A 23756-nucleotide genomic window follows, 5' to 3' on the forward strand; every position below is an offset into this window, starting at 1 on the left:
GTCTGAGAGGCTCCTTAGTGATACTGAACCCAGACCAAGTGGGTGACTGACTCACTGCCCCCTCTAGGGTTGAGCCCAGGCTTGGAGCCACCGACTAAGCCTCACTTATCATTTATTAATGAGGCAGACCAGACATTTCCAATGATTGGCTACTTAGTTCCAAGCCTAGAGACATCCCTTGTCAGCCATCATTTTTATAAGGCTGCAAAAATTCTTCACTTTTCTCCATAAGCTTGACCTAGTTTTCCCATCAGGCCTTTGACCAGCAGCCGAGAAAGTGTTAAATGATCAGGAGGGGAATGTGAGGGACGTGGATAGGGACCTTCCTTCTCTGAGCTTTAGTTTCTCAGTTGCTTTAGACGCCCCTTTCGTAGGGGTGGGGGAATGAAATTTTGGATCCAGGCAGGGTAGACGACAGCTTGGCTAGAAGGCAAGGGTCAACACTTCCCAAGCGTCTTCGCCTGGAATCACGACTCCAGCTCTGTGTGCATCTCCAGAGCATCCCTCGGAAGCAGGACGGGAAGGGAGTGTCCTCCAACCTGGCTGATGTCAGAATCACCTGGATGGTTTAAATGTGGTAGGATCTTGGACCCCGGCCCCCAGGTCAGAGTTGTGGGATCATGTGAAGTCTAGAAGTCTGTATTTTTTAACAAGAACTGGGGGTGATTCTGATAATTAGTCTGTGTTAGGAGCGCATGGATTAGACATCCTGTCCCCAAACACAGATCTGTGACGAGCTGGGACGCTGATGAAACGAGGTATTTCTGGGCCCTAGATCCGTATGATCTGATCGGTGAGTCTTGTAGGGTTCTGGAACCTATGGTTTTTCAAAGCTCTTCTGTTGGTTCTGATGAAATTCCAGGACCACAGGGGATGGAGACCAGGGCTGCAAGCCCACTGCTGTAATGAGCAGTAAGAATGGCCTGCACGGGGCAGGAGCGGGGCTCCGGACTGGAGGGGCAGGGGTTTAGGGGAGTCGACCAAACAGGTATCTGTTGACTTCATGGCCTGAGCGAGTCCCAGACCCTCTGAGCCCCTCCGCCCCAGTGAATGAGTATTAACAAATAGAAGGCAGGAAAGATAGAGAGCTTTGGGGCGAAAGTCATGATTTTGGTTTTGGTCCTGAATGTGAATGTGAGGTGCCTGTGGATTCTTCATCTAGGATCCATCTGAGCAGTGGGTAAAAGGCAAGACAGACACCGAGGAAGGAAATCAGTGTAGAGCGCCTGCCTGGACGGGCATTCAGTCCAGATGACATCCCTCATTGATGGTGACGTTTGTCACCCAGAAGCGAGCTTGGTGAGAGAGACAGAACCACCAGGAGGAAGAGGGCTCCTAGGAAAGCTTTCGGAGCTGATTTTAGGCACTTTTGAAAGGAAGACTCTGTGCCCCATTGGATGACGTCTTGCCTGCAGGGCAGGGGTTACGATGAGGACCCTCCGCTGAGAGCCGGGCCGCCTATTCCTTCCAGGGCCCCGAAGCTCTTCCGGGCTGTTCCGAGCGTCTGAACCCCTCCCTCGGGTTGGGAGACTGGCTGGTATCCCCCTGACACCCCAGGTGACACCAGCCAGCCTAGAGGCACTTCCTCCTGGCATTGGACGACGTTCACTGGGAAGGAGACGTACACGTTTGTGTGAGAGATGCAGGGGCTGTGCCTGTGAGACGTGGGGCCTCCTGGGGGACAGTCCCGCCACCCTTTAGGGTTTCTGCCTGGAGGTCAGATCACACCAACCTTAACCCCTCCCCCTCTATCCTGAAAACCCCGCTTCCTTGGCCTTTTCCCAGCCCTTCCCCCGCTCTCTCCCTCCGGAATAGCAACTGGCCCTGAACCTGAACCTGGAGAAGGAGGATGGCCACACCCACCAGGGGCCGGGAGGACGGTGGGCGGGACCTGGCGGGAAGCGGAGACCCTGGGAGGACAGGGCAGGGATGCAGGGCGTGTGAGGGGCATCCTGGGTGCTAACCAAGGATGGGCCAGGCTCTGCGGCTGTGGCCAGGCTCTGCGGCTGTGGCCACATGTTCAGCCCCGGATGTGAATGGCTCCAGTCCCTGTGCGCTCTGCTCACCCGGCCTGGTCCTCCAGCCTGGTCCCCAGCCCCTTCCTCCACCACCACCCCCCCACACACCCCCGGTCTCCTGGACGCTTGGGTATCTCACAGTCTCCTGGGTATCTGTGGCCTTTCAGAAGTCCTTTCCCAGACTGCCGTGGATGCAGAGGCAGGGAGATGGGGGCCCAGAGCTGCTTGAGTGCCGCCTGCCGTTTCCATCCTCCCGCTGTCGCTCTCCAGGACGTTTCCTTTCTGTCCTTCCTCCGGCCAAGGGTTGGGTGGGCGCCTCAATCACGCCTGGCAGCTCCCCATTTCCTCAGCCACCTAGCTGGCGCTCCTCACCTGCTCCGCCTGAAAGAACAAATGCGGGCACGTGCACATAAACGTTGGGGAAAAGCGGCTTTGGGGAAAGTCTCCCTGCAACCTATTAAATCTCCCCTAAATCTAACCCTAAAGACCGTTGCTTTGGACCTGCAGGGCAGCTGCGTCCCGCGGGCAGCCCCGGCTCCTCCAGCTGTGCCTCTGGGAGAGGGGGTGGGGTGCAATGGGGGTGTCTCTCCCAAAGACAGACACAGCAGCCAGAGGTCACCACGCACCAGGATGCAGCCCTGCACTGGGTGAAGGTCACGGTCAGGGTTTTGGATTCTGCTCACCTGACTCGACAGACAGGCTTCCCAGCCAGTCTCAGACCCACGTGACTCCACCAGGCTTCTGTTGAGCTTCTGCTCTGGGTTTTGGCAAATACTCTTTATGCTTCTGAGACACGCATTGGCCTTGGACAGCTGGGCAGGCAGGGACTTGTCTCAAATGCTTTTGAAATTTGGTCATTATGAGCAAGTTCTGTGGGTCTTACTGATTTGGGGACTCTTTTAAAAGTGAGGCACAATCAGAAACTTGGTGTTGAGTGGAATGAACATCTGAAGTACCAAAAGGCCCTGTGAAGATGCCACGAGCTTCTTCCCTGAAGTGGCCTCTGTTCCTCCCAAGAATGGGGACACGGCTCCACTGTCTTTGACTGTTAGCTCATGAAGGTAAGAGAATTTAATCCATCTTCTTTAATCCTTGGACATTAACTTGATTTACTATTTTAACTTTCGTTTCTCCCTGAAAAATTGTGAAAGGAGGCTTGCATTTAAGGTTGAAATATTTCCATGTTAGCGTTTTATTTTGATGTATCTTAGGGATGTCATTTTATTTCTCTGTACATCCTCACAGAGGTGACATTGGACCAAGTGCCTGGACCATAGTTTGTGATGGGAAATTGAATAAGGACTAAAAGTTTGGTCTTAGGTGTGGAGTGGTATAGAAATCACTTAATTGATGGAGTTTCTGAGCCATTTCAGAGCCTTCTGGGGACAAAATCTAAACTGACCACTGGAGGTCCCATGAGGATGTTGGTGATGGAGGATGGACTCGATGTGGGCTCAGGGGAGTTAGAGGGTCCCCAGGCTGGCTTCCTTCCTCCAGGGGCGATGGCCACATACTTGGCTAATCAGGGGCTAATGACTAAGGGGTTTAAAGAAGAAGATCTGGGAGGACTTTTTCTCCCCGGTTCTGCGTGGGTTTTTCCACGAGGAAGAAGAGCACCACTGTAATATTCCTGGTCTCTCCCCACTTTCATATTCATCCCCCCACTGAGTTTTATCAGTATTACAGGTGGCTTTTTTTTTTTTATTGAAACAATTTTCTTAGAGCAGTTTTGGGTTCACAGCAAAATTGAGAGGAAGGTACACAGATTTCCCATAGACTTCCGGACCCACACATGCACAGTCTCCCCCGTTATCAGCATCCCCCCCCCAGATGGGACGTTTGTTACAAATGAGGACCTGCCATTGACACATCATTGTCACCCAAAGGCCGTAGTTTACATTGCAGTTCACTCTTGGTGGTGTACGGTCTATGGGTCTGGACAAATGTATTATATGACATGTATCCATCATTACAGTTTCATACAGAGTATTTTCACTGCCCTACAATCCTCTGAGCTCTGCCTCTTCCCTTCCTTCCGCCTTAACCCCTGACAACCATTGATCTCTTACTGTCTGGATAGTTTTGCCTTTTCCAGAACGTCATATATTTGGAATCATACAGTATGTAGCCTTTTCAGATTGGCTTCTTTCACTGAGTAAAATGCATTTATGTTTCCCCCATGTCTTTTCATGTCTTGAGAGCTCATTTCTTTTTTACTGCAGAATACTATTCCATTGTCTGGATTCTAACACAGTTTTATTTATTTATCCATTCACCTACCAAAGGACATCTTTGTTGCTTCCAAGATTTTGGCAATTATGCATAAAGCATCCAGATGCTGGGCCTTTGCTCAGGACCTGGAAGGGCGGCCCCAGCTCACCAGCACCCCCAGGGCTGGGTGAAGCCCCATGTCCCTCTGCCTGGTCCTCCCTCCTTGCTGGCCAGACCCCCCCCCCCCACCATGTTCTTGGGGACGGCCCCTCTCAGAGCTGTCTCCAGAGAACATATTCTAAGGGGACATGTGTCCCTCATCTCTGGGCCGGGTCCGGCGCTCATTTGAGGCTGAGGATTAAGCCGGTTTACAGCTTGCTGATCCCTTCACGTTGTCATATAATTGGGCTGAACAGGGTCGTGACAGACTGGCCGGGGGTCCCAGCAGAGGCACCTCCTTCTCTGGGGAGTCCCACTCCAACACAGGCCTCGGCAGGGCTGGTCCTTCTACATCTCTCTGTGTCGTTCTGTGTCCTCCCTCCTCCACACCTGAGGCGCTTTCTTGAACCATGGGACTTGTTTACCATCCTGGCATCCTTTACCTCTACGCCTGTTAGAAGGATTCCTATTCCTTCTCTTCCTAAATATGCTGTAATGTGCTCTCTCGAGGTCCCTTGCTGACATTTTTAAAAGAAAGAATTCACAACCAGGAACGTGCAGGAAGACGCTTCCTGCTGTTGGGAAATCAAGTGTGGGCTGAAGAGCTCCCTGAGTGCTCTGAGTTTATTGCTAAGATGACAAGCATTTCTCTAAGCAGGGGGGAGGCACGCGGCTTTTACAGCTGAAGCACAGGTTCGCACTGATTCCCTAGAAGACACGGGGCATCAGTTGAACTCTGATATGTTTTAAAAGATTCATATTCACTGTAATGGTTTCCTTCTGGGAAGTTAATTTCTCACCAGTTGTTTCCTGCTTTTATTATTCCCATAGAGCACCCACATGAGAAAACCCACAATGCAACCAACAAGAAGTGGATTCTTAGTTGATTTTTGTAGCTCCCGGTACACAGTACAGAGAAGTCGCCTTTCCTAGTTCATGCAGTTAGGCAGAATGAAGAGTGTTCTTGAGGTGACTTTGCAGGATGTGCTTTATTTTGTCAGTCCTGAACCCAAACTACAGAGGATTTCTTTTGGGGGGACATAGTCTAGTCCATTCGATGATTCTTCTCAGAAACTTTTGGTATGGAATGAAAACTACATTTCAATCATCAGCTTTTCATGCTACTTTGTTATTTCATGAAGAGGTTGTATGACCCATAATAATAATTTAAGAAAAGGCCATTTGTTTATTTCCCCAAGCTCAATATACATATTTCTTCCATAATTTTGAACTTAAAAAAACCCGTCTCAGATGTAAAAATGTGAATTGGAGTATGTAAACTCGTTGATAGACCTGAAAAACAGGGGAAAAAAATGTCACATACTGGAAAAACCACTGCCGTGAATCATGGAAATGGGAGGAAGCATGGGGGTGGGGCAGAGGAGCGCTCAGACCTCAGTCAGTAAAGGTGACAACGTCCAAGGACCCCGCCTCCAGCCGGGCGTTGGTGTTTCACGGAGAGCAGTAACTCTCTGAACCAGAAAACCACCAGGTCGGAGTGAGTCACCACCTGGGCCTCAGCAACACCATGTCCACGTATTTGTTTTGCTGCTGTTTTTTCCTGAGAGGTCACTGGTGTTTAGTGGAAAGACTTCTCTTTAGTCTTCAGTTAAGGTAAGGCAGTAAGTGTCACTAATGTTATGTTTTTGCTTAGGATGAGGCTTATCCTTCCACTGGCGTCGCCATGGGTCACCGGCCCCCTCCCTGTTTCCCCTCTAGACATATGGGTAGGAGTTTTCAGTCCCCGTTCTGTTGTGTATTCGGCGTGCAGGGCCCCCGTCCTCCTCACAGCAGTGTCCCCTTGGCCGCAGAGCCCCGTGCATTGCGTTGCATTGTAGCGTCTCTTCGGAGGGCGCCGCCCCTCACAGGAGAAGGCCTCTCCTTCCTTCTCCTCCTCCTGTTCTGTTCCTCTGAGGGACGAGACCCATCAGTGACTCCAACACGTAGTCCATCAGGCTGCAAGACACAGGCACTAAAACATAAAGCGAGTAGCCCTGATTTCAGAGGAATGGAATTACAAAGGACTTTTCGAGAGTACCTCTGCTCGTAGCGCTGAGGGCAAAAGGAAGCCCAGTCCTTCTGCACCAGTCAGAAGAGAGACCGTTTCCACCGAATTAGAAATGCTTAGCTCTTAGGACAGTATTGTGCTTTTCTTTTTTCTTTGGAAAATTCCAATGTGAACTTGGCTTGTGGTCTGTGGCCTGGGGCCTCAGTTTGTTTTCTCCCTGGTCCATTTGATCATGGTTTCTGGCGAACGGTACAGGAATATTAATTTGGCATAGAGGTCCTCCTCCAGTTCCAGCTCCCCGGTCTCTCGAACTAAAAAAATATCTGTGCATAACTTCAAAATCCGATCCACATTCGGAAGCTCTTCAAACATGATGGAGTGAGAAATCCCGCTGAAGAATTCACGGACAAACTTCCCAATCACCAGGACCACTGAAGCGTAGAGGCCCATGATACTGAAAAAAAAAATGAGGTAGAAATGTATCTGGCCGTTACATATGGTTAAGAGAACATGCCTAAAAGAAAAAACAAATGAACATTTTCCCTCAAATGCCATAAAAGACATGATAGACTTACCAAGGCTTAGGTTGTTTCCCCTTGGTGAAAACATTGACCTTTCTGCTGATTAAAGGGTAATGCATGCTTTTTTTTAAAAAAAATTACACATTACAGAACTGTAGGACTTGAAAATCCTTTGAAATCTTACATTCTGGAAACAACCAATGTTAATAGTTTCGTGTATGAACTTCTGGTGGTTTTACTGCATATATTATATGCATAAGCTACATAACATGTATGGTAGATAGAGGGGTGGGATGGGGGCGTGGGAGGGAGACGCAAGAGGGAGGAGATATGGGGATATATGTATATGTATAGCTGATTCACTTTGTTATAAATCAGAAACTAACATACCATTATAAAGCAATTATACTCCAATAAAGATGTTAAAAAATATATATATATATGATAGAAATGCAATTATTTTATACACTTTTCTGTACCCAGGACTTTGCCCTGCCTTTCTCAGGGATTCATGTTTATAATAAAATTCTGGATAGACAGTGCTTTCTTAAGAGGCTCATTCTGGGAAGAAGAAAACTTTGTACTAGCATCTTGTAGGGGGTGTGCCTGTCCTAGGGTTGAAGTGTCAGAACATGGAGAAATGGTAACATCGGGCATGTCCCAAACTGTGATTTCTACCTGATTCTCCATCTGTTCAGGTCAGAAGGCGATGTTAGCAGAAAAGAGAGAACTCTGCCTGTTTCTAGTTTAAGCCCTGAATTGCACTAAACTCTGCTGTAACAGGAAGGAATAGTTAAGAAGCTGGAAATATGGCTTCTGGTCCTATGCCTGGTGGTGGGGCTCACACAAGGCATTTTTGACTTCTTTGGGACTCTGGTTCCTCAGTTTTTAGAACGAAGGGCCCTGTGACAAACCATAATGGAAAGAAAAAAATATATATATATATATGAATAACTGAGTCACTTTGCTGTACAGAAGAAATTAACACAACACTGCAAATCAACTAGACGTCAATAAAATTTAAAAATAAATAAAATGAAGGGCCAAGGATCTGTGAATTCTTATAATGCAGCTATAGAATTTTAGAATTCTAAGAAGATAAAAGACTTCCCATCCTCAACTTGGTGTGATACATAAGTGGGATCTCGTAACTGTTAATGGTGAAATGGTTCCTTACCCGTAGCCGGCCAGGAACCCCAGGCTTGGGGGGCTGACCTTGTCATTGAAGACCACCAGCTCCAGGGCCTGCGCATGCTGGTTGTAGATTCTATTCCCAGTCAAGTTGAGAACCCACCACTCACTGTTGGATTTAGTTGTATTGTCTCTGGACAGAATAATGGTGATGTTCATGAAATTATTTTCTGGAGAAGGAGAAACATGAAATCAAATTAGCAGGAGAGTTTATGGATTTAATGCACTTCAGCCATTCTCAGATGAACCAGGATGGCCTGGTTGGTACCCATGGCATCCAGTTCCAGGATGGGGACACACGGGCATATCGGCTCTGTGAGAGGAAAAGGAGGAGGGGGCTGGCCGTGGGGGTCTCTCTCTTTCTCTAAGAGGCCAGTCCTGTTGCTACATGAGACAGCAGCAAAGTCACAGGGTGAATGGAGACCCATCACCGGAGCATCTTGGCTGACAATTCCAGACAACTAATTAGACATGTAAAAACCCCAGTAGTTGACTGTTGACGGAACTGATGGATGGATTCTTTCATGTTACCACCGTTTACTGAGTGCCTTCCAGGAGGAAGGTGCTCCAGGAGGTGCTAAGGGGTCACCAGGTTGCATGCAGCCTGGTTCAATGGGAAAGGCCATGCACACAAGCACTATTTACGGGCACGTGGCAACCCCCGGCACTGACAAGGTCTGTCAGCTGGGGGCGACCACTTCTGGGTGGTATGACCCCTGAGGACTTCCCAGAGGAGGTGACTTTTTTGCTGGCTGAGAGCTTTAATAGATGGAGCCCGACTACTGGTACTCAGTCACCCTCGGGCTGAATCAAGTCCATTTCCTGCCATCTTTTTATTCTTATCGTGGGGCCTTCCGAGTTAACGCTGTATTAGGCAGTTTTCTGCCCAAGATACGGTTGCTAATAGAAACAGATTCTGATGAATCAGTTAACATGTCACTGAACGTGGATTTAAGTCAATCAAGTTCTATATCAATGAACAAAGGAAGATGAAGAACACGCCCCCAGGTGAGTAAACGATCCCTTCTTGCTGGTGGACACAGCTCAGAGCCTTATGCTTCTTGCAAACCATGTCACAGGGGGAAGACAACTGGAAAGGAGCTTGATAAAGGCTGAAAAGGCAAACTACAGACATTGAATAAAAGAAAGATTAAGAAACGTTCTGAAACAATTCCTTCTCATTCTTACCAGATAAAAGTTGCTTTATGGGTTTGGAGTTAGAGTCACTGGGTGCTTTCACGTAGTATGGGTAAATCCTTTCTATGGTCCTGGGCATTAAGAGAAAAAAGGATAATTAAGTTTTAGTTGTTTTACCCATGCAAAATTGTTTTTTTGTTGTTCTTGTTGCTATTTTTGACCTCATCTCAAACAAGTAATGGGGAGAGTCTTCCTATAACTACGCGATGTGCAGTCTTCATAGTTTATCGGTTTCCATTAAAATGAGAAGTCTCTGAAGCCGAGTAAGTTCACCAGGTTCTAACCAGACACTCATGCCAACTCTGTACACAAGCTGGGTAATGGCTTAAAAACTGCTGCAGAGATTTTCCCACATCTGTGACTTTTCTGACGCCAGGGGCTGTCTTTCTTGCTAGGATCCTACCACTCTTCCAATTTTAATGTTTGGGATTTCAAAACTCTCTCTAGTGAAGTGGGCTGCCCGAGCAGATCCAGAGACGGGAGTCGGGGTGGGGGGGGGGGCAGAAGACTGGCATCCTAGCCGTTAGCCCACCCTGCGCACAGGCCACTCCATCTTTCCAGGGCTGTTTTCTCATCCAGGAAGTGATGGGGGAGGATCCGACGGTTCTCAGGGGCCCTTAGTGTTTAGTGATTGACAAGGGGTGCTTTAGGGACCATGTCTGAGGGCTGCATCGTGGCAGTCCTCACACAAAGCACTTTGACCCGGGGCTGGGGCAGACAGGGGACAGAGCTGGGCTGCGGCTGGTGGGCATCTGGAATACTTCACTTAGCAGTTTTGGACCAATGGCAGTGTTTTTCTCCTGCTGGTTCTCATGTTAGAATCTAAACATCACAGCTCAGATGTTTGGAGTGGAGTATTGTGTGGCAGGATAATATATTAAGATACAGTTTTTTCCCCTCAGATTTCCACCCACCCCCTTGCCTTCTCACGCCCATTTGTTAGACAGGCATTTGGTGCCCCAGGGGCAGGAGTAATAGTAGAAAAGAGTCTCCCAGGGCTTTTCCCTGGCTTTTGGTGATTACGGTCAGATGAGAGCAAGGTTTGCTCCCCAGAGAAGAGGTCAGTCGTCCCCAGACGAGCTGGGCAGGGTGGGGCGGGAGGAGAGCAGACGCGCTTTGACCCAGCCCATCAAGGACTCTTAAGTACAGGCTCACTTGAGTTACCAAAGAAGGAAGAAATGGCGTTTCTTGCACACACGTATTTGTAGAGGAGATTTGGACCAGATACACACACCACCTAACACTGTATTAAAAATGACAGTCAACTTACACTGGCGTCTTGGAACTTTCTGTGTTGTTGCCAGCTATCATTTTAGCAATGTGCTTTCGTGTCGTATTTTTAAGAGGAAAAGAAAGCTTATCTGTTGCTATTTCGGCTTTTGCACCCAGACTCATGTTTCTGTGAAGAAAAAAAAAGAGCTCAATGTCAGTGGTTATTCAGAAGTCTGCAGGAGAGGTTAAAAACTCACTGAACTATTAATCTCACCAAGTTTCACTGGGTCCACAATTGTCAACCTCAACCTGTCCTCCTCACCTTTACAGCCAGCCTCTTAGACATCCAGGGAGGCCTCAGACACCTTTAACACAGATACAGCTGAGGAGGAGAGTGTGGGGACACGAGAAATCCCTGATGCTCTAACAGGGATTCTGAAACACTGTATGTTAACCCAGTGACGTTAGTCTCCATGGGGACTCAGAGAATCTATGTTTTAAAAAGAATGTTCACAATGAGATATCACCTCACACCTGTCAGAATGGCACGATGCCCATCCTTACAGAGACAAGAGTTACCAAATGCTGGTGAGGAGAAAAGGGGACCCTTGTGCACTGTTGCCGGGAATGTAAGTTGCTGCAGCCACTATGGAGAACAGTTTGGAGGTTCCTCAAAAAGTTAAAAATAGAACTACCATGTAACTGAGCAATCCCACTTCTGGGTATTTTTCCAAAGCAAATGAAAACACTAACTCAAAAAGATATCTGCACCCCCATGTTCACTGCAGCATTATTTACAATAGCCAAGATACAGAAGCAACCTAAGTGTCCATTGGCGGGTAAATGAATAAAGAAGATGTCACACACACACACACGAATATTATTCAGCCATAAAAAAGAATGAAATCTTGCTATTTGTGATAGCCTAATGCCATCAAGTTTCATCCAGGTTAAGTGAAATAAGTCAGAAATACTGTATAATCTCATTTATATGTGGAATCTAAAAATAAACACACAAAACCTGAACTCATAGATACAGAGAATGAATTGGTGGTTCCCAGAGGTGGGGTGGTGGTGAATGAAGGGGGTCAAAGGGCACAAATTCCAGTCATAACATGAGTAAGTCCTGGGGATGTAATGTACAGCATGGTGACTGTAGTTAATAATACTGTACTGTATATTTGAAAGTTGCTAAACGAGTAGATCTTAAAAGTTCTCACAGGGAAAAAATTTTTGGTAACTGTGTGGTGATGGATGTTAACTAGATTTCTTGTGGTGATCATTTTGAAACGTATACAAATATCAAATCATTATGTTGCATCCCTGTAACTAAAATAATGCTACACATCAATTATATCTCAATCAAAAGCAGAATGTTCAATCAGAAATTGATTTTTAATTTCTTTTGGTGGCTCTTCAAAGGAAGGGCTAGGAAGTGCATTTTTGCCAGTACAGAATTCCACGTGAGGAGTTTGGGACATTTAAAAGGAGAAAATAAGATTAAAGAAGGAGTTCTTTAAATTCTGAGCAGCCTCCTTCAAAATAGTTCTTACTACTTCCTTGTGAAGTCAGATTCTAGAAGGCTTTCTTCCTTATCTATCATGATTCTTAATTCCAACCAAGAAGCTGGTATTGTGGACCCAACAAACCTATCACGGGACTGCCCAGAGTCCTGAGTCACAGCCTGTCATGAAGGAAACTGAGCTAATCAGACCGGGTATTACGTCCAGGCCCCCCAACGGCCCCCCAGACACGTCGGGCTTTCGGATGCAAGAATGTTTTGCGAGACGTGTTGCGACGTGGCCGCAGGCTGGCCAGAGGCTCAGATGGGGAGGGAAGGAATCTCCCTGCTCTCCCGTCCTGGGACTGACCAGAGGCTCTCCCAGCTCAGGCTCGGAGAAAAGAGGTGCTGGGGCTCCCCAAGTGCTGGAGGCCGGCAAGGGAGAATCAGGGTTCCCAGCGCTGCAAGTCCTTTGTGATTAAGACCAGACCCCCAAGCTCAGGGAAATCTTACACTTCACCCGACTCAGTTTCATGTTATGAGTCATCACCCTCTTTCTTTTCTCGCCACCTTTCTCTCTTGGTCACAGATCTCATTGCCAGCCTCTTTAAAGCTGAAGTTAGTAGAAAAAAGGAAAACTAAGAAGTTCTTCGTTTTGTCAGTGATTCCCAGGCAAATCATTATTTAATAAACAAAAATGTTAGCTGTAGCATCGAATGAATGTCCCCAGGAAGTAATGTGAACCAAGATCAGAATTAATCTGAGGTGTGTATCCTTCCACACCCCCCAACCCCCGCCCCGAGTTCAGGTTGGGGAAGGGGGAATTATGCATGGAAATACAGTAACTACCTCTGCACACTCCATGAAAAAACAACAGAGAAGCTACTATTGGGATCCATGAGCTCGTGTATCATTTTCTGCTTACTGGGAGGGCTGATGGTCCACAAAGAATTTGAGTTTCCTTCCAGTTCTGCTACTGTTATGTCTTCTTTTTCATAATTTTCCAGAAATTGCATAGCACCCTGTGTGCACACAAATAACACTTGCATAAACAGATACATACTTGAGGATGTGTAAGAAAGTAACAACTCTTCCCTTTAACTGACCGTATCCAGGGGCAATCTCTTCCTCTGAAAGGCACCTCCCTACAATGGGTTGCCTGGTGTGTTCTGACACTATCAGCTCCAGTCACATCACCAAACCCCAGTGGTGATGTTGCCACACCCACGGCCATGGAATCATTCCAATGAAACAGTAAAGAAAAATCAGATGAGTGTCATTTTTTTCCTTCCCACTAAAGAAAGACGTTTATCAACTATTGGGGAACGTCCGTCTCATGAGAGAGTCAAATTTAATCGACCCAGGACCTCGGGGCCCTTCCTCACAGCTGTGTACTCCTCAAGATTACTTTTGACAGTGTGCACTTACAGGCCGATCGTTTTTCAAAAGAGAACAGCATCTGTTCGCCTAATCACTTTATTTAAATAAAAAGCATCATCTGTAAAGCCAATTTTAATTATGAAGAATCATGCTACCATCTTATTAAAAGCATGGAATGTAGAGAAAAGGATGATGTCCACCACAGCTCTGTCACCAGAACATCATCCCTGTTTTCTACAGTAGAGGATGCGTATCTTCATTTTTTAAATCATTTAAAAATAATAGTGTCTTTTTAAAGTTATGTTTCATTTTGAGAAATTTTCATGCCATGAAATCATCTTTGTAATGATTATCTTATTACAAAGGAAGTTGCCTGAAAAATCTGCTGTAACTGATTCACTCATTCCCTACTTGTTGAATCCCAAATTGCCTCTAGTTCTTACTAACGCGGAGCGTGCCATCACAAACAGGCACCTCTTGGAGCTTTTCCATATTTTGAATGATTTCCTTAGGATAGATTCCCTACCAGTTAAAGGGAATCAATATCTACCACAATTTAAAAAATTTATAAAGGATCAACACCTGTTGTGCTTATCATGAAAATACTCTGAATTAGAAATATGTTTATTATCACATGTCTGATAATATAGACATAACATCTTAGATGATCAAAGCGGCCAGTGGCCAGGAACCTGCTGTGTGTGACTAATAACCCCCAGAAAGTCCTGCCCACCGGCTCAGGCCATGGTAAAGTGGTGAATAAATAAGGTGACAACAGTCAGCTGGTCGATATGACAGGTGTTCATCGAGACCGACTCCATGCATTTACTTACAGTGTCCTTAGAAAAAGCTTTAATAAATTTATTAAACTTTGGCTGGTCCATAACTTTCAGCTGGCTTTGCTGGGCACTCATTGTGAAAATAGGCTGGAAAACAAAGACACACAGGATGGTTACTATTCCAGAGCACTTCTCTGCATCCTGGGTTCTAAGAAAAATATTAGGTCGTGTATCACCCACAACTAGAACAGAACTCTCCCTTCGCCGTCTTCTGCACCTTAGCTCACGTATCACATATTTGCAGAACAGTCAAAATTCAGACAGAAAATATGTCCGCAAAACCTAAGTAAGTCCTCTGGGTGGTTATCAGGGAAAAGCACGGCTGGGCAAGGCACTGGCAGGGGCCGGGGGAGCGGGGAGACCCCGGAGGGAGGCGCGGTTACCTGGTACCCGCCCAGGGTAATTGTGACCGAGACGTCCAGGGGCTGGTTGATGACCCCGGCGACAGATTTGACCAGAGACATGAAGAGCAGAGGGAACCAGACAATACAGATGAGCAGGACGATGATCATCCCCCCCATCCCGTACTTGACCACCTTCTTCTTCTTCTGCCCCCGGGGCTGCGGGTACCTCTGCAACAGAAGGGCCACGCGCTCAGGCGGGGTCCCCGGGGAGAAGCGGGTGGGGGAAGGGCGGGCGCTCTAACCACGGGGTCCGCCCTGGATTGGGTCCTGAATCTGCTCTGAATCCACTCTGTCCCAACCCGGGAACAAGGCAGGCAGTGATGCAGGGCTGCGAGGATCCCGCTACACGGAACACGGGGTCCATCACGGCCTGAGCGGCTTTCTCCTTAACAGGGCTGTGTGGGTTTGCTGGGGGCTGACCTATGGACCAAGGGACCAAAGCCTCTGCTGAATAAACCTCTGGTTTTAAGGGATCAGGCGAGATAAGGATATTTTAAATTCCTGAATATTCAAAACCCGCGCCTTTCAACGGGCTCCTCCCCAGCATGGTGGGCGGAATACATTTTAACTTCACTCATGACACACGTTGTCAGGACCACGCTGTCCAAGCTGGAATCACCTCTGTTGCTGCATCAAGGGCTCCCCAGCCCCAAGCTCAGGCTGCGGGTGGTGGAGGGCCCAGCTTTGCCACGTGTCGTGGAAACCGCTCGGTCTACAGGCCGGTTCCTTGCTTAGCTGCTGCTTCTCCAGGACCCGTTTCCCTTCAGGGCTACTCAGGAGGCTGGACTACATCCCTTAAATAACAGTAATTCTATCCATATGTCAACCTTAATATCCAACCTAGCAGAATATGCAAATATTTGCACTTCAGTTTCCTTTGCACAGGATGCTACACTGCCTGTCCCCTCATCAAAGAGTGAATCAGAGGCTGACCCTGAGTCCCAGCCACCTGACCCCACTTTTCTCCAGCACATCTCATTCCCTCTTGCTCTCAAATGAGCCACTTCAGACTGGGTTGTACAGCAATACACCTTCTTAACCACAATATACAGCTGCCAGAAGAAGAACAAATCTGGATGCTATTCTCACTAAGGCAACAGCAGGTCCAAGATTCCTAACTCGTGTGGGGTGAAATCAATGGGGCATTTATAGGTCCTAGTAGTTTCTGCTTCATTTATTTGGCCGGAAAATTTGCAGAAGTTCCTATTAATAACAGCCTGTATCTAAAAGAAACAAATAGGGCTAAGGCATCGTTATTGGCTTACTTTTTCCGACTCCCGCCAACACTTGAGGATGAATATGTGAGCATAGATGTCCTCCACACAGATCCAGCTGGACAGGCTCAGGGTCGTGTCTGTCCACACCCAGTCCATCACGGCCCTCAGCTCCGTCAGGAAAGGGACGAGGCGGAACCTAGCAGGAACCACGTCTTGTTACAGGGACAGTTGTGGGATGGGCCCCCCATCACCTGGCCAACCCCGAGGGCTCATGGAGGTCCTGGTTGTTTCAGCCCTTACAACTTAGAAAAAATTCTCAAGGTGACCATTATGGTCAAATCCAACTTGGAATACAACTGCTTTTCATTGTAAGTCCAATAAAGGATTTTTGTCTTTTGACAAAAATACCTTTTTGAAAAAGGTATTTTTCATTTTTAAGATTTTTTTTTTTTTTTTTTTGCTAATGGTCTTAACAAACTGGAATTCCCTTTTCAAATAAGTTTGAAGGGTCTTCAGTTTCTTTCATTAAAGTCATGGTCTTCATTGTACAAATCTTTCACTTCTTTGGCTACATTTATCTTTGGCTAAATTTAACATACAACTGATTTCTATATGTTGATTTTACATCCTACAACTTCACTGAATGAAAATGTTGATTAGTTCCAACATTAGTTGAGTGAGTCTTTAGGATTTTCTCTATATAAAGATCATATGGGGGGAGGGATAAATTAGGAGGTTGGAATTAACATCTACACACTACTATATATAAAATAGCTAACCAACAAAGACCTACTGTATAGCACAGGGAACCATACTCAGTATTTTGTAATAACCTATAAGGTTACGTGTGTGTGTGTGTGTGTGTGTGTGTGTGTGTGTGTATGTATACCGGAATCACTGCTGTGCAGCAGAAAGTAACACACGACATTGTAAATCAACGATACTCAAGTTAAAAAAAATTTTTTTAAAGGTCATATTATCTGCAAACACAATTTTACTTTTTTATTTATTTTTTCAAGTTGCTGGTTTTGTTTTTTTTCTTTTCTCATTTTTTTTCTTCTTTTTTCGGTGCCTTTCTTTCACTCAACATTTTTTATTTTTTAAATTTTATTTTATATTGGAGTATAGCTGATTTACAATGTTGTGTTAGTTTCAGGTGTACAGCAAAGTGATTCAGTTATACATATACATGTATCTATTCTTTTTCAAACTCCTTTCCCATTTAGGTTGTTAAAGAATATTGAGCAGAGTGCCCTGTGCTATACAGTAGGTTCTTGTTTGTTATCCATTTTAAATATAGCAGTGTGTACATTTCAATCCCAAACTCCCTAACTATCCCTTCCCCACTGGTAACCATAAGTTCATTCTTTAAGTCTGTGAGTCTGCTTCTGTTTTGTAAATAAGTTCATTTTAAACATTTGCTTCTGCTTTGAGAATCTGCTGGTCGCAGGATTACTGAATTATGGGGGCTTTGCTGTCGAGCTAGGGAAGGTTATACTCTTGATCGGGGAAAGATGAGGAGAGGTGAGAAAAGTCATCAGGCGCGGCCACGTCATCGGGGGCACAGCAGGGCCCACAGCTGGGGGACCTACTAGGTGACTGAGGCTATCGAGACCCTGGCTCAGTCCCTTGTATTTCAGCTGGAAGTGGGATGGCCTGGGCTCCTCTGGGGTCTGGGTTTGGTCCTTGTTTCTTGACCGACACAGAGCTCCTTCCAGGCTGGGGCTCATCCCAGACCCTCCCAGCAGCTTGGGTTGCCGCCCGGATTTCTCCCCTGAGCTCTTCAGCTTTGAGGGGAGCACTATTCCACCCCCTTGAAGACGTGTCAGGCTCCCTCCCCACACGGGGTAGCATGCAGTGAAACTCTGACACGCGTGGTGGTTCTCAACATCCGAGCACACTCAACACTCCTCCGTGACTGAGTCCCCGGTCCCCACGCCTGGTGCTCCAGGGGCCAGCAGTGCCCCAGCAGCCTGACCCTTCACCCTGTGGTATAATCTCCATGGGAACCGGGAGGGGATGCTCACACCGAAACCCTCACACAGAAGAACCAACATGTCCGTGTGAGTGGTAATAACTTCCTACCAGGAACAGGCAAATCGCATGGCATTCAGGTTGACATTAGTGGAATCCGTGCCCCTCCCATGGATGGCATGTTGCACAAGCAAAATTCCAGAGGCATTTTGGAACACTTCAGATTCCAAATGTTCTGTTGCACTGTGCCCAGAATATATTAATACTTAGGATCATGGACCCCAATTTTTCATCCTGAAATATTATCAGTGTAATTATACACGATACAGAAATAGAAAACGAACCCACGCGGCCGACTTTAGAGCAGCATCCTGGCCAGGTGGGTGGAACCACACACAAAAAGGCATTTCAAGGGCCACACATGCTCTCCTGTCAAACACTGTAGGAGCCCTGCAGGGACCCACGTGCTGAGGTCACCAGCTTCTTCTCCACTCCCTCCCAGGGAGGGGACACAATGCCGTCCCGCGGCCAGCCCCGCTCTGTGAGTGGCTGTGACAGCACAGAGCGTCTCACCCTTGAAACAAGAAGAGATTGACGTAGTTGTAGCTCTTGGTGAGGAAGTTTCCGAGGACCCGCGTCGGGTAGCCGCAGCGGATCTGGTAGGCGGACAACCCGAAATACACGCATTTCACGAAGTACCAAAGCTGGGCGACCAGGTTCTGGCTGAATTTCCTGAGATGTGAAAACACAGAAAAGTGGAGGGATGGAATAGTCTTCTGGAACAAAAGGACACCAGCTTAGCATAAATTTTAAAAAGCCTGATTGCCCACCTGGCACTTAAAGACAATTCAGTAAATTCTCTCTACATAGTGGATCTCTTCAAGAGGCAAGAGGTGGGGTCCGAAAATCTAATGATTAAAAAAAAATTGCTCTGAATGTGCCCCCAATTTATTAGAGCATTATTCAGTTGTGTCAGCCATAATTAAAATAAATGACTGTTAAGTGAATTTACTAATAAACATTTTCTCAGGACTTTGATGGTGCCGCTATCATGGTCCAAATTAAAGCTCAACAAAGAAGAAACCAAAATGTGGTTCTTACTTGACAAGATGCATAATTTGGAAGATGTAGGAGAAAGAATTCTGAGAAATGAACCCCCATTTTTTTTTTCTTTTGCTATACGTACATAAGACAGATCAGGGATTAATACATTTTTGACACCTGGATTTTGGTTCCAGTTCTGTTTGCTATGGAGTTTGTTCCTCAAGCCATCATTTTTCTAAACATCAATGTCTCTATGAAAAGTTTCCCTCGCTCTAAAAATCCATGACTCTCTGATCTACTAACTTGCCTTTTTCTAATGACATCCTCAGAGCTAGAGGTGGTAGTTCCTTCTCCTGGTGGACAGTTAATGAAGAGGCCCATAGTGTTGAACAGTTCATGAATGCTAACGTAAGTCTGAGCAAAAACTTAGTGGAACTAAATTTCACACTGGAAAAAAAATTAGAACACATTTTCAAAGAATGATGACCTATAGGATCATTTTTAACTTTGGATAAATGCGGCATCCTGTGAGTCTTAAACATGATTAGTACAAATTTTTAAAAATGAATCCGACTTTCAACTCAGTAAGACTTAAGTATAATCTTCCCTGTGTTTAAAATTAAGAGCGATACTTTAAGTTTTTTAGACAAAGCAGTGTATTACTCTTTATGTTGTATCCTGGATTTGTCTTATTAATTTTCAATTTTGTTATCAGAAGAAAACATGTACTATTTTTCATTGAGAACAGCTATTCTTTAGTTGACAAGATCTAAGAACAAGCCAGGAACATGTGGGCCTATGTGTCTGGGGGCCTAGAGGCCTCCACGTGGATGTTGGCAGCTAAAGATCTCAGAAATGTTGCTTATGAGTGTCTCTGCTGTGGAGAAACCCAGCCTCGGTATTTCAGGACCTAATGAATTACTTTAACTGCATTTGACCATGGTGGGCGCTTGACAAGTTACCAGTAAGATATCAGATACTTTACGGAGAGCCCCCATCAACTATCCAGTTCCTCATCTTTCTAGGAACTGTCCATATTGGTAGAACTTTAGGAAATCACATTTTTTTTCTCTCTCCAGGAAAATGCCCTTTGATTTTACAGATACTTGATATAAAAACTACATGGGAAAGAATTCTTCTATATTTATCAAAATTATAATCAAAGACTTAAAACTGTGTTGCCTTCTATTCTTTATAAAAGGTCCAACCCCTGTTTTACCTACTAAAAAAATTCCCCTTCTATGATGTTAAAGTGGGTCAACTTGGAATAAGTACTAGTTAACCTACAGATCCTGAAGCAATCACGTTAACCGTAATTAGGGACACTGAGGTTGCCCTGTACTGGGAAGCGTTTGTCTGTGGCGTCTCTACATGGTTTATTCCCGGAGGCTGGAGTCACGCCCTCCCTGTCTCCCTCGTCACCTACCGTGCAGAGCTGTGTAGACTGTAGGGAACCCTTGGATATTTGTGGGCTACGTGGTGTGATGCACACAGAAAAAGCCATTTATCAGATAAATTATTCAAGATATCCGAGCTTCCTTGTCCTCAGTGTTATGACCGGTAGCCCTAATTTTCTTCTGTAGGGCTTAAAAGACTCCTAATCTATTTCTCCCCTTACGCTTTCCTTGTTTGGAAAGGATTTAGACAATATGATTATTAATCAATGGTTTCTCTTTAAACAATGAATGAAATTTTCAGTAAATTTGAAGGAAGAAAAATGAATTTTGGAGGTTAAAGAGTAGCAGCAGGGCTTCCCTGGTGGCGCAGTGGTTGAGAGTCTGCCTGCCGATGCAGGGGACACGGGTTCGTGCCCCGGTCCAGGAAGATCCCACATGCCGCGGAGCGGCTGGGCCCGTGAGCCATGGCCGCTGAGCCTGTGCGTCCGGAGCCTGTGCTCCGCAACGGGAGAGGCCACAGCAGTGAGGCCCGCGAACCACAAAAAAAAAAAAAAAAAAAAAAGTAGCAGCACAGTTTGAAATGTCAAGAAATTATGTTGTCACTGACATGCCGGCAGTGATGCCAGAGGCTCACCAATCCTAATATATCTTGAATTAAAGATCCAAAACCAAAGACAGATTAGTCTGTTGCACTAGGGATGGCCATTAGGTGAGACCCAAAGGTGAGATCCCAGGAGAAGAAAGGACCTGTGTGGCCACAGTTTGGTGACCCTCACAGTGTCGGGAGCCTGGGAGCCCAGTGTGTGAAAGGCCGTGAAAGGCCGACAGGTCCTTGCTTTATTCACGTGGGTGTCACAGCCCTTTTCTCCTGGTCTGCTGCCCTGGACCTAAGAGGTGCTCGATAAACGTGAAATTGAATTGAATATGCATGATTTGTAAGACACCCCAGAGAAGCTCTCATTCATTCGGTCCTTATAGCAGATGTTTCAGCCGTGTTTGGTTGGCAGGCGTTGTCGCTAGGCTGTGGACCTCCTCAAAAGCCTGGCAGGACAGCGTGGTCGCCAGAAGAATGCCCCCAGCCCCCACCCAAAGACGTGCACGTCCTAGTCCCCAGAACCTGGGAACGTGTGACCTCCCATGGCAAAGAGGACTTGACGGACGTGCTAAGGTCGGGGACCTGGAGAGGCGGAGCCACCGGGGCTGTCCAGGTGGCCTCAGTCAGTGAGTCCTTAGCGGGAGAGAGCCTTGCTCAGCCATGGGTGGAGGGAGATGCGGCAGGGGACCAGATGCTGGGTTTGAAGATGGAGGAGGAGACCACAGGTGCAGAGCATGGGCATCTCTAGAAGCTGGAAGAGGGCGGGAGATGGATGCTCCCCTGGAGCCTCCAGAAAGAACCACAGCCCTGCCCACACACGTGAATCAGTCCAGTGAGACCTGGGTCTGCCCCCTGACCTGCAGAACTGCAAGACGACACACCTGCATTGCCTTAAACTCTAACTTTGTAGTGATTTGTTATGGCAGCAACAGGACACCAATACAAGCAGGAATAACCAAACCATTTGCCGATTTGACCTAAAAGGACTAAAATGCTAAAAGGACTCTCAGTGGCTTCACTGTTGCAGTATTTCTGGGAGCTCTGGTCTCTGCTGGACCCCCTGTCAGGACATGGCAAAGATTTAGGCTGAAGGGCTCTGGAACTCTCTCTTGGGACTGGCTGGAATAATCAAATCCTTTTCACACTGCAGAGTGAAATAATAGGTTGTGTTACCTAAAAAAAAAAAAAATCTTCCTGGAAGCGAGTACGGGATGCTTCCCATGGGGACAGGAGTGCAATATACAGTAGGTGCAGTATACGGTAGCTGCAGCACACAGTAGGGCCAAGAGCCCTGGGGTTGGGGGTTGGTCCCTCCAGTAATTGGCTGAGTGACTCTGAGGAGGTCACACTTCCATATGGGCTCACCTGTCTTCATCTGGAAAATTAGACAGTAGGTCTAGAAAGCTTTTTAAGCTCTTTTCTTCTGTGAAATTAAGAATTTCAATGAGAGCTGCTGGAGAATGCCTCCTTGATGCTTTTAAATATCAGACAAATTACCAAAATTCACCATCCAGCTATCCTGGGTGTTAAATTTGGCCTATTTCTCTGCTTTGAGAGATAGCTATAATTAAATATTTACAGAGAAAATTGTACTTATTCTGTTTTAAAGACTAACAAATAAGGGACTTCCCTGGTGGCGTAGTGGTTAAGAATCCGCCTGCCAATGCTGGGGACACGGGTTCTAGCCCTGGTCTGGGAAGATCCCACAAGCCACAGAGCAACTAATCCCGTGTGCCACAACTACAGAGCCCACGTGCCACAACTACTGAAGCCCACGCACCTAGAGCCCATGATCCACAACAAGAGAAGCCACCACAATGAGAAGCCCGTGCACCGCAACGAAGAGTCGCCCCCGCTCGCTGCAACTAGAAAAGGCCTGCGCGTAGCAACGGAGACCCAACGCAGCCAAAAATGAATTAAAAAAAAAAAAACAACTCTTTAAAAAAAATAAGATTCACAATGTTCTCATGACCAAATTCTAATATTTTTACAAACGGCTTGCCCTATTCTGAATTATCTTTATCATGTGAGCTACATTTACTCCCCTAGTTTGCGGTGTGGAATGGAAGGCTTACGGAGCTATTGAGTATCTTCTGAGTAACGACCCTTTATATAGTTAGTTCTACTTTAGACTCAGGAAAGATTATCCTAATTCCAATTTTCCTTTTAAAATATTTTCATTGCCACCATTGATTATCACAAAGCAATGATTCCCTAGACTGAGGTCAAAAAGTCAGCCTGAACGTTCAGGTGGGGTCAGACGTCAGTCTAGCCACTGGTAGAAGAGACTTGGTTTCCTCGTGGAGAATTACATTTGAGTCGGTTTCTGAATAACATTAGGAAAATCCATTTTCATTACTTGCTACTCCAAGAATGGTGCCCACCAGCTTGACGGACAGGTTATTCCTAAGGCTTGGCTGTGAATGACTCATGAGGTCTGATAAAGAGATCAAACTGGTGGTACACATGAAGACCTTTTCATGACATGTTCTTAAAAAGGTCACTCCTCTCATGTTATATGGACAGTTCCCTGCTCCCCTTCTGCAGACCCTTTGCTTTCATCGTCTACCAGAGCCGATACCAGGCACACCTCCTTTTACTGCGCTTCACAGATACTGTGATTTCTACAAATGGAAAGTTTGTGGCCACCCTGCGTCCAGCAAATCTGTCAGCACCGTTTTTCCAACAGCATTTGCTCCCTTCGTGTCTCCGTGTCACAATTAGGTAATTCTTGCAATAGTTCAGGCTTTTTCATTACGATCGTATTTGTGGTGGTGACCTGTGGTCAGTGATCTTTGATGTTACTACTATAACTCACTGAAGGCCCAGGTGATGGGTAGCATTTTTTAGCGATAAAGTGTTTTTAGATTAAGGTATAAACATTGTGT

General features: G+C 46.3%; 1 protein-coding gene across 2 annotated transcripts in view; it reads right to left on the bottom strand.

Moving 5' to 3' along the window:
* Window positions 1-5617: 5617 nt before the first annotated feature.
* The window catches only part of PIEZO2 (piezo type mechanosensitive ion channel component 2), a 326164-nt gene continuing 308025 nt past the window's right edge, over window positions 5618-23756 (bottom strand). For both annotated transcript variants that reach the window (XM_032602873.1, XM_032602872.1), the window contains 9 exons: window positions 18406-18564; window positions 15907-16054; window positions 14621-14809; window positions 14232-14324; window positions 12868-13040; window positions 10576-10704; window positions 9297-9376; window positions 8095-8278; window positions 5618-6850 (listed from right to left, as the gene is read on the bottom strand). In XM_032602873.1, the coding sequence (XP_032458764.1) occupies window positions 6598-6850; window positions 8095-8278; window positions 9297-9376; window positions 10576-10704; window positions 12868-13040; window positions 14232-14324; window positions 14621-14809; window positions 15907-16054; window positions 18406-18564 (1408 nt within the window). In that variant the 3' untranslated portion in view covers window positions 5618-6597. The remainder of the gene's footprint in view (window positions 6851-8094; window positions 8279-9296; window positions 9377-10575; window positions 10705-12867; window positions 13041-14231; window positions 14325-14620; window positions 14810-15906; window positions 16055-18405; window positions 18565-23756) is intronic.

This window comes from Phocoena sinus, chromosome 14 (genome assembly GCF_008692025.1).
Source record: "Phocoena sinus isolate mPhoSin1 chromosome 14, mPhoSin1.pri, whole genome shotgun sequence".
Taxonomy (NCBI): Eukaryota; Metazoa; Chordata; class Mammalia; order Artiodactyla; family Phocoenidae; genus Phocoena; species Phocoena sinus.